We start from the raw sequence: 11,199 nt of genomic DNA, 5'->3' as shown, positions 1-11,199 counted from the left end.
ACATCATTTTAATTGACTTACTATTTATTTACTGTCTGTCTGCCTCCGATAGAATATAAGCTCCATGAGGGCAGGGATCTCTTGTTTAGGTCACAGCTCTATTCCCCGTGCCTGCAGCTGTTTATGACCGAGAGCAGGTCCTTAATAATGGTTGCTGAATGCATGCCTGTAAGACAAAGTGGCGCCTATAACACCACAGGAGATATTCAATCAATGCTTGTTGAATAAGTGGATAAGTAAATGCATCCCATTTTATCTTGGGTTCTAGGGTTGCCCACTCCACCCCTCCCCCAATCCCCCCCCCCTGCCCGCAGACCTGGGAGCAAACAATGAGCACAGCCACCACAGAAACTTTATTTACAAACACAGCAGTGGGGCAAGGTGGTCGTGGTCGTGGGACCACGGCAGAGGTGAGCAGACCCTACTTCTGCTCACGCCTCCAGACGATGACCATGCCGTTGGCATCACTGGAAGCAAGTAGGCTCTCGTCACAGTTGAAGCTGACATCAAGTACAGGCGCACTGTGGCCCTGCAGCTTGTTGACGGCAGCCTTGGCTGCCCTCTCCACATCAAAGAAGTGCACGCACATATCCTCGCTGCCCGTCACTGCCCAGGTGGAAAGGAAAGGTCATCAGAAGGCATTAGAGCAGCCCAGGTTTGAGGTCTCTGCTGTGTCTAAGGGGTGAGCTCCACAGTGTGTCCCGTCACCTAGCTGTCTCAGTCCTGCAGTCGGAGTGTGAGGGCTCTGAGCTTCTCAGAGAGCTGGAAGGCGAGCTCGGAGTCTCTGAGCTGTCTCAGGGAGAGGGAGGAAGGCTGTTCAAAGTGTAACCTGCCTGTGCACTTTAGAGATGGCAATCTCCCCATGACAGTGTTGGCCTCTGAGGGGTCAGGGGGCCCAGAATGTCAGGGCATCAGGGTGTCCTACTGTCTGAGGCCATATCAGAACCAGCCTTGGTCCCTGCCCCTCCCCAGCCACCCATAACCCTGTGAGACTCACCCACACAGGCGCCCTGACGGAAGGACATGAGGGGGCAAAAGATGCTGCGCACCGGGTGGGAGCTCTGCTCAATGGGAAAGCTTCTTTTCAACTGCAAGGTCCCTTCATTGTCCACTACCCTGAGGACAGGAAGGAAAGAATGGGTCAGGGTGCAGTCTCCGCCTCAGCCCCAGAAGGGGGACCAATTCACCAAATTAAGTGTGCAGATGGCTGCAAAACCCAGTGAAGTATGGCTGATGTGTGAGCTAGTGGCAGTCCAGAAACAGGCCTGCTGATACAAATGGGAAGCCGCTACACTTTAATTGACAAGTTTTCCTTTCTCAGCCTCTACATACGGTCCTGGTGCGAAGAGGGACAGGGAGAAATACATGGCCAGGCATGTACGGCCCTCTGCTCTCCACTGTGAACCACCGTTGGTTTCAATTGCTGTTGAGCTGACCCAACTCACAGTGGCTCTCTGTATTCAGAGTAGAACTGCTCCGTAGGCTTTTCAAGGTTTCGAACTTTTTAGAAGCAGAACATCAGTCCTTACTTCCCAAGGTGGGTTTGGATTACTAACCTTTCAGCTAGTAGTTCAGCGCGTCACTGAACCACCCAGAGACTTTTGGCCTACTGCACAGTCACTAAAAAGCATCAAATAAAGGTACTGCTGATGACCCAGGGCGATTTCTACAAGGTATCATCTGATGAGAAACCCGAGATGTAGAAAAGGATGCAGAAGGAGCACATTTCTGCCTAGGACAATCGATGGAGCCCTGGTGGCATTACACTTTGGGCTGCTAACCATAAGGTTAGCAGTTTGAACCAACTGAGGCTTTCTACTCCTGTAAAAATGTACAGCCTTGGGAACCCTGCACCCGGTCTCTCTGAGCCAGAACAGACCCAGTGGCAGTGGGTAGGATGAGAGGACTACTGAAAGATACACAATGCTGTTAACGTGCTTCACTGTGGCAGAAGGAAGACAGAAAGGATGGGGGAACTGAGCATGAGAAACTTAAGCGTATACTTAAAAATTATAAGTATTTTTAAATGAAGGTAAGTCTAAAAGTACTGCTATAGAATTATGCAAGGTTTCTTTAAAATATCAGAATGGGAAGCTACGGTTTCTTGACATCCTCTATCTAAAGTCTAAAAACGTGTGTTTCCAACTCTCTGACCGAACACTTCCCCAAAGAACTCTGCGTGCTGTGACTGACACCCCCGCCAATGGCAATTCTGGCACCCTCAAGGGGCGCAGACCACGTCCTTTGTAAGTGTTCTTTGAGTTTGGGGAGTCAAAGGAAATCTGCAGGACTAAGGTCAAGGCTGTAGGGTGGTATCGTTAAGGTCTGCCAATGACATTCTGATAGCACAACCCCTGCGATCCTCAAAAAAATGAACAAGTGCATTGTCATAATAGAAAAAAAAATCCCTCAACACAACTGTCCTGGTCCTTTCACTAATTTTCTTGAAATTTCTTCCCAATAAACCTTGCGGTCATTGATCAAAATTAGCACTTCGAAATTCAAAATAAAAGTTGCTGTCACCTTCGGAGCTGACCTCTCAACCTTGAATTGAACTGGCCCAGCACATCTCCTCAGAAGCCACTGTTATTAAGATACCCCCCTTTTTTAAAGCCACACTAACAAGACTGACAAGGGGATTACTGAAAGAATTTGGCTGCATCCATCCACTGATCACAGAGACGTATTTGAACACATTTTGCTTGGAATCGACCTGTGCATACTTGAAGCAGAGCCCTAGTGGGAGTGCTTTCTGACATACCACGTATCTCTCAATGAGCTCTTGGGCCATGCACTCAATGAAGGCTGGAGGTGTAAGCTCCCCCGGTTGTGCCTTGGAAGAAAAGCCTGGTAATTTACAGCCATGAAAACCTTATGGCTAGAGGGAGAGTGGGTTAGAAAGGGGGAACGGATTACAAGGATCGACATGTGACCTCCTCCCTGGGGGAGGTACAACAGAAAAGGGGATGAAGGGAGACGGACAGGGCAAGATATGACAAAATAATAATTTATAAATTATCAAGGGCTCATGAGGCGGGGGGAGTGGGGAGGGAGGGGAAAAATGAGGAGCTGCTGCCAAGGGCTTTAGTGGAGAGCAAATGTTATGAGAATGATGAGGGCAATGAATGTACAGACGTGCTTTACACAATTGATGTATGTATGGATTGTGTTAAGAATTGTATGAGCCCCTAATAAAACGATAAAGAAAAAAAACCTTATGGCACACAGTTCCACTCGGATACACAGGGGGTTGCCATGAGGGGGGAACTGCCCCAACAGTAACTGACACCCAAGAAACCTTGTTTTCCTCCTTAAAAAATAAGAAGCAGGAAGCAAAATATAGAAATAAAAAGCATCACGTTGGGCAGGGGTTTTCCGATCTGAATGGTCATGCTGAAAACGGCAACATAACAGATGTGAATGGGGATCTTAACACCAAATTTTAAAGTTAATTCATTAACCCCCTCCTCTCCTCAGATCAAGAAAACTGATCTCTATCCTCCAGGCATGCTGGTCTGCTTGAGAACAGAGTCACTGCTCTAAGGATGAGACCATTCGATGCCTCAGTTTTCTCATCGGTAAAATGGAGCACCCTCTTTGCAGGGATGCTGGGAGGACTAAATGAGGTACATATATATAGTGTTTCCAACAGAGCCTAACTACATCAGTTGCATATAAATGTGAGGTATTATCATAACCGTCACTAGCACTACGACCGATATTATTGAGTTCAGTTTGACTACGAGCCAAAAGGTTAACAGCCAGGCTTGTTCCACTTCTGGGCGGCCTCACTTGTGGAGAGTAGAACTGTTCCATAGGATTTCCAGACCATGGCCGCCCAGAAGTGGAACAAGCTTGATGGTATTAACAAAATAAAGCACTACTTAATATGAAAGGATCCTTGGTGGAGTCGTGCTTACGCGTGTTGGGCTGCTATCTGCAGAGTGAGCAGTTCAAAACCACCAGTGGCTCCATGAGGGAAAGGCGGAGCTTTCAACTCTGCAAACAGTGACACGTCTCGGAAACTCACAGGGGCAGGCCTACTCCATCCCACAGAGTTGCTAGCCATCAGTAGTGATTCGATGGCAGTGAGAAAGACCTAAAAGGAGCTCTAGAGGTGTAGTAGGGGTTATGCCTTGAACTGCTGACCACAAGGTCTGTGGTTCAAACCTACTAACATCTCTATGGGAGAAAGATGAGGCTGTCTACTCCTTTAAAGATTTAAAGTCTAGGAAACACAGAGGAGCAGTTCTATTCTGCCTTATAAGGTTGCTATGCGTTGAAATCAACTCAATGGCAGTGAATTTTGAGTTCTAGTGATGATGATGATGAAGAAACCTGGTCTCTGTGACAAAGACAGGCTCTCTGCCCTTATGTGGCTTTAGTCTGATGGGGGGGTAATAAGGACTTCTGTCCCTGTCTGATAGAGGAGGTGGGCCCTCCATCACTGGGGAGCTTTGGCAGGTAGACCCACCTGTACAGCAGTAGTTTACTGAGACATGCATTGATAAGCAGCGAAGGGTCCCGTGCCTCCCGGCTGACCCAGGAACGGGCAGAGATACTGGTCACAGGGCTACCTTCATGGACCACCAGACGTTTGGCTTTGGTCAGCTTCCCTGTAGCAATGGCAGGAGACAAGACAAGGGAAGGGTGAGGCCTGTGCGCTGAGAGGACAGAAGAATGAGCTATCAGATACCGGCCTGCTGCCTGCCTACCTGTGGCCATGTCGAAGAGGAAGGAGAAAACACTGCCGCGGTCGTCACCCGCCCAGAGCAGCCGGCCGGGGGCATCGAAGGACAGTGCAAGGACACGGCCCGTCAGTTTGCTGGAGCCGCCCTTCACTTTCTTGCCCGTGGAGATGTTCATGACATGAACATTGTGTTTGGCATTTCCCACCTGTGAGTGAGATCCACATTCCATTATCCTGCTCCCAGCCAGATACTCCTGGAATCCAACCCCCAATGGAACTAAAAAGGTCAATGGCCCATAATCCTATTATTCCTTGGGCCCTAACTGGAGTCCAATTACAGTGGGGCTGCATCTTCTTCCCTAGCTAGCCCCTCTTGCGATCTCATTAGAGATAAAAAGGGGTCTCAGACCTAGAATGCTGTCCCTTGGCCAATTCCCCCTGTGCTTTGACCACCACTGGGCTGTCCCCAACCTATCACATGGATAGCGCACCCCTCCTTCCTGGTGCCTTGCCTACAAAGGGGCTGCTGCAATGCAAAGGGTCACTCGTGGTCAGTTCCCCCTGTCCTTCACTAACCTCGGGGCCATGCCAGGGTTCTAACTTCCCTTCCTTGCTCTCTGACCAATTGATCCTGGAGTCTGACCACAGGGAGGCTGCTGCTCAGACCAGAAAAGGTCAGAGCTGCTCTTCAGCCTGTACCCCCTGCAGTTGACAGCAGGATGGCTCCAGGTGGGGGGAGGGGAAGCTACACCCTGGAATCTAACCCAGTGAGCCCATCCCAGGCTAAGAACTGTGCCCGCCACCCAAATGCTCTGACCCATTTCTCTGGAAGTCTGGCCACAGTTGGGCTGTTCCCAATAAGCCGAAAGGGATCTTAGACCCACAACCATGTCCCTAGGCAGTACCCTTTATTCTCTGATTCCTACAACAAGCCAAGACCCTACCCTCCGCCCCCGGGACCCCCGCCTGGAGTCTGACCACAGTGAGGTTGTTATTGACAGGCTGAAAGGTACAGCAGAGCAGTTCAGCGCCATCAAGGTCGGGGATCTCACGGATACAGCGGCCATCCTCCGAGGCCCAGATACGCATGGTGCCATCGAGCGAGGTAGACACAAGGATGTCATTGGAGAGGGACCATGCAAAGTCGGAGACACCACGGGTGTGGCCTCGCAGCACATGGAGCACGGTAGGCGGGGCAGGCACCAGCTGGCACAATGAGATACTGCCATCGAGGGAACAGCAAGCTAGGCGGTGCCGGTCGTCATTGGCGAAGCGGACCCTAGGGACTGCAATGTTAAGGAGTCAATTGTGGAGGTCGGCACAATCGCTGGATGCTTGAATTCATAAAAGGTCTGCATGGGGATGCCGTGGCCAGGCTCCAGGGCACGAGGCAAAATGACCTCAGCCTCAGCAAAGGGTTTTCCTTGGCTAGCAAAGGAAGTTGCAACTACACCCGGCCCTCCGCCCAAACCTCCCTGTACTACAGCAGGTATACTGGGAATTGCAAACAGTATTCTACAAAGTGAAAAATCTGTTACCCCTTAGCACCAAAAATCAACCTCAAGCCATTGCCAGTAAGTCAATTCCAAGTCACACCGACCCAAAGTAGAACTGCCCCAGAGTTTCCAAGACTGAAAACTTTACAGAAGCAGACTGACAAGATTCGTTTTCCGCCAGCCACTCGTGAATCTGAACGGCTGCACTCTGGCTAACAGCCAATTGCCTACACATGGCACCAGCAGGGCTCCTACATGTGAGCAAGAAGGTGTTGTCAGCCTGGAAAACTCTGGGCATTCGGAAGCCCGCTCTACCCTTTACCAGACTGATCTCCAGTAATGCCTTTAAACTATTACAGGCAACTCATGAACTTCGTAGCTCTTTGCACCTTCTCAAGCTTCTAAAGCCCTTTAATATATGGCATGCAAGTTCAAAGTGAAGCTGAAGAAAATTAACACAAGACCATCAGAACCAAAGTACAACCTTGGATATATAGTCCACCAGAATTCAGACACCATCTCAAGAATATATTTGACACTAATAACCAAAGCTATGGGATGGGATCAAGGACATCAGACACGAAGCAGACAAAAGGTCATTAGAACTACAGAGAAGACAAAACGGAGAGACTTCGGAGTTGGCTCTTGAATGTCGTAGAGTAGCTAAAGGAAATGTAAGAATGTATGAAGTAAAATTACGGAACAGAAGGTTTCAGAGGGTGGCTTGGGAATACAAAGTGTTATAAAAATATGCAAAGGCGTGGAGCTGGAAAACCAAAATGGAAGGACATGTTCAGCATTTCTCACGCTGGAATAACTCATAGGGAAAAAAAACCCCTCAAGCCTCAAGTTGTGCTATTTAAGGAGTCTTTGTAGCCAAATCATTGAATGATGCAGGCAGTATGAAAAGAAAATGGAATATACAGAGCTAGCGTATGAAAACGAATTGGTCAACTTATGCTCAAGAACTGATAGGACTGAAGGGAAAAGTCAAACCTGAACTGAAAGGCATTGAGAAAAAATAAGGTTCCAAGACGTGTTCACTTGTTTCTCGCAAGACATTTGGACGATAGCTCGAAGAGCTTCATTTCTGTTTCCGTGCCAAAGAAAAGTGCTCTAAGAGGTATGAGGAAATTATTGGACAGTATCAGTCACAAGAAAGTAAAATTATGTTGAAGATACTTCAAAGGGGGTGCTGTAGTCCATCAACAGGGAGCTGCCAGAAATTCAAGCTGGAGTCAGAAGAGGCCATGGAACAAGCATTCTCACTGTGGATTCAAACAGACTATTCTCAGAGTCACTCAAACAGAACAAGGGAGTACTGCATGGTTTAAAATCAGGTAGGGCAACTGTCAGGGTTGTATCCTCTCACCATCCCTACTCAATCTGTGTGCTGAGCAAATCATCTATGAAGCAGGACTGCCTGAAGAAGACTGCAGCACCAGGACTGGAGGAGGGTCATTAATGACCTCTAATATACAGAGGAGACAACCTAGCTTGCTGAAAAATGAAGAGGACTTGATCGATGAAAATCAAAGATTTCGGGAGGATTACACCTCCATGTAAAGATAACAAAAATCCTCACAACTGGGCCAACAGGCAACATCATGATAAACAAGAAAAGATTAATATTGTCCAGGATTTCATTTTACTTGGATCCCAATCAAGGCCCATGGAAGCAGGAATCAAGAAATCAAATGACGCGTGGCACTGGGCTACAAAAGCCTTCTTTAAGGTGTTAAAGAGCAATGATGTCACCTTAGGACCAAGGTGCCCCTGACCCAAGCCATGGTACTCCAATCGCCTCACGCATATTCGAAAGTCGGGCGGGGCATAAGGAAAACTAGAAGAATTGATGTCTTGGAATTATGGAGTTGGTGGAAAATATTAAATACTACATGAACTTTCAGAAAAACAAACAAATCTATCTTTGAAAAAGTACAGCCAGAGTGCTCCTTAGAAACAAGGAAAGCAAGACTTTGTCTCACATGCTTTCGAGATGTTATCAGAAGAGAGGCCAGTTCCTGGAGAAGGAGCTCATGCTCAGTAGACGGTCAGCAATAAAAGAAGACACAGTGGCCGTAACAATTAGCTCAAACACAGGAAGAACGGCGAGGATGGCAAAGGGCCGTGCAGTATTTCTCTACAACTTGACAGCACTGAAAACAACAGTGTAAGGAGGACCCGAGCTTTTGCAGAGGGCTTTTCAGTTCAGAGAAGGCTTTAGGGATTATAATTCCTTCTGGGATGTACCACACGCTTCACAGTCCCCAAAAGGATGTTTTGACAATTGTCGGTTTGGGTGAAAACCTGGCGATAGGACATGCCACCCATTGACTCACCGGCCTCATCCACGTGCTGGTCAAACACATGGTACATGCCAGCAAAAGCATAATTTTCGCTCAGTGATGTGTCGCCAGCCATGGCCCGACTTGCCTCTGCTGCCGATGTGGGCACCACACTGCCAGGGGGCCTAGAAAGGTACGGAAGGTGCTAAGTCGTTAAATGCCAGCATTTGGCCTGCCATTTCTGTGGCCCCTCCACACCCCGTGGTTCCTCAGCCATTTCTGGTACATACCTATCCTCATAGACAGCGCGATTCATCTGTGCCTGCAGCTGGTAGGAGCCACGGCTGACAGAACGGCGGTGTCCACGGGCTCCCAGAGTCCGGGGATCATCCTCAAAGTCCTACGAACAGAGAAGGTCAGGGTGAATGTATTCTGAAAACACCACTCAAGGTTCCCTCAGGTCCAATGCCTTCAGAATATATTCCGAATCAGGACTCTTCTCATCATGTCCACAGTTACAGCCATCGGCGCTCACCTGGTCTACTGTGGGGGCCTCTTCGCTGGCTCCCCTCCTGCCACACTTGCCCCACTCTGTGGAGGCTCAATAAATGATCTTTGAACAAAGAATCTCTGAACACATTCCCATGGAAACCACCAGTTCAGCTCCCGCCTTCTTTCAAGATTCAGCTCAAATGTCACTGCCTCAGAGAGGTCTTCCCTGATAAGTGACATCAAAAATGGCTCCTTTCTGCCCCACCCAGCCGACTAATTCTTTGATATCCCTTTAGTTTGCTCTCTCTTTCCCTCTTAATCTATTGACTGGCTTATCGTATATATATTCTCACTTGGTCCCCTGCTTATCCTGAGAGCCTAGAGCAGTGCTTAATGTGTCTGTTGAGTGAATGTTTTTGGAGGCACGTGTGGCAAGGAGCTCACCTCCATGCGGTCAAGAGTCGTGCGGCTGCTTCGTACGATGCTGTTGCTATAGGCCCGAGCACTGCCTGGCTCAGAGAGGGGTCCGTAGCGCTGACCCAACAACTGCCCCCGCAGCCTCAAGTACTGTCGACGCAGTGCTGGGGGGTGCCCAGCCTTGGCATTCTCCCGCAGCAGCTGGCTGCGCCGCCGGATGTATTGTGTCCGGAACTGTGGAAAGGTTGGCGTGCGGTACGCGTTGTACCTGCCAAGGTGGGAGGTAGAACGGGCAGCAGGCACAGGACAGAGGGTAATTAATCAGCTCAGGGGGTAGGGAAGGAGTATGAGGGAGGTGGTAGTGACTGGGGTCCAGAGAGCAAGAGTGAGCAGTAATAAGCTGGAGTAGTGATGAGGTCCCTCTATGTCATAATGCCGGTAGCGCTGCAGTAATAATAGGCATGAGCCTGCCACGGGGGTGAGGTCAACAAAGGGGGTGAGGTCCAGTAGAACGTCAGTCTGCTGCCTCGCTGTGGTCAGTTTCAGATGACTGGATCAGTGCTGACAATAACAAGAGTCAATCTAACACAGAATCAGACTGGCATCTTGGGACTGGGCAATGACAGGAGTCAGTGTGGGTGGTGATGGTCAGGGAGTGATGCAGTTAGATGGGGGAAGTGATGATGGTAAGAGAAATATGGAGAGCAATGGTGAGGGGCAGGATGTCGCCAACCTGAGCTCCATCCCTCTTCCAAACGCTCTAGGAACTCTTTGCACATGCTCATAGCCGACAGCATTTCCCCAGCAAGCTCTTTATGGCCCTCTCTGGTCTGGCCAGTTCACTGCAAGCATGCCCCACACCCTGCTACTGCACATGCTCAACCCTGGCAAGTCTAAGCAGCCTCGGAAGACACAGCCCAGCCACTCAGCGCCACTGCGCATGCACTACCTACTTCCGTTCCCATGGGCTTCAAGCCCAGGCCTCACCTTGCGTCCACTGCTAAGACCTGCTGCCACACCGCGGCCATTCCCCGGCTTCCGAACACCTTCTCTGGCGGGCCCGCCCGCGGGAGCCTGAAGAATAAAGGTACAAAATCTTAGCTCCCCAGTTCCAAAGACAAAAGACTTAGACCCGCCTCTTCCGCCAGGTGACCGTTGCCATAGACACCGAAGCCCGGCACGAAGAAGCGTCATGAAACCCCACCCACCACACACGCACTGGGCGTTCCCAAGACCCAGGCAGAGCTGCACCCCCCTCTCAACAATGATTCAGACCTCCCTCCCGCCCTTCCCCGGTTGCTATAGCGACGCCCCTCCCCCACCGAGCAAATTTTCCTGGCATTCCCCACCCATCTTGCCCCGCCGCCCCCGCCTTTCCTTCGCGCTTCTACGGACCACCTCCGGGGTTGCCTCCGGCTCTTGAGGCCCCCGGGGCGGCTCTGAAACCAATGCCTCCTGTCCCTTGGATCTCTTCTCCCTCTCCCAGGCTCCAGACAAGATGGCCGACCACTGTCAGGAGACAGCTGCCGAGGGCAGAACGAATCGATTGGAATACTCCCCGGGGCGTGGGAGAGTCGCGCAAGCGCACTAAAGGACAGTAACTTCCTGCACCAAGATCGAGGCTTCTGCCCAGAAGTTCTAGCCCACCCTCAATCCTTAAATGCATGCACCTTTTGTACGCAAAGAAATCAATGCCCGAGAACACTAGGGGACGGGGCGAATCTGCGAATCAATCCTACAAGTAAAATCAGAACCATTTGATTCAAAAGGAAAAAGACAAGCGACTTTTCTTGCAGCACACACACAAAAATATGTA

At 49.8% G+C, this 11,199-nt stretch overlaps 1 protein-coding gene across 6 annotated transcripts; it reads right to left on the bottom strand.

The window, feature by feature from the left end:
- Window positions 1-330: 330 nt before the first annotated feature.
- On the bottom strand, window positions 331-10,924 carry WDR13 (WD repeat domain 13). 6 transcript variants are annotated; one of them, XM_075539043.1, is made up of 10 exons: window positions 10,782-10,924; window positions 10,371-10,457; window positions 9,411-9,651; window positions 8,765-8,874; window positions 8,529-8,659; window positions 5,669-5,976; window positions 4,716-4,896; window positions 4,475-4,616; window positions 998-1,116; window positions 331-606 (listed from the first exon to the last, which is right to left on the bottom strand). In XM_075539043.1, exons 2-10 carry the CDS (start codon window positions 10,409-10,411, stop codon window positions 422-424), a joined length of 1,458 nt encoding a protein of 485 aa, XP_075395158.1. In that variant the 5' UTR covers window positions 10,412-10,457; window positions 10,782-10,924; the 3' UTR covers window positions 331-421. The 6 variants fall into 6 exon arrangements, with proteins under 6 accessions (XP_075395158.1, XP_075395157.1, XP_075395159.1 ...); XM_075539042.1 differs by having other exon boundaries at window positions 10,779-10,916; XM_075539044.1 differs by having other exon boundaries at window positions 10,733-10,896.
- Window positions 10,925-11,199: the final 275 nt, after the last annotated feature.

Source organism: Tenrec ecaudatus, chromosome X (assembly GCF_050624435.1).
Source record: "Tenrec ecaudatus isolate mTenEca1 chromosome X, mTenEca1.hap1, whole genome shotgun sequence".
In the NCBI taxonomy this organism is placed as follows: Eukaryota; Metazoa; Chordata; class Mammalia; order Afrosoricida; family Tenrecidae; genus Tenrec; species Tenrec ecaudatus.
This window is presented reverse-complemented; position numbering and strand designations above follow the sequence as displayed.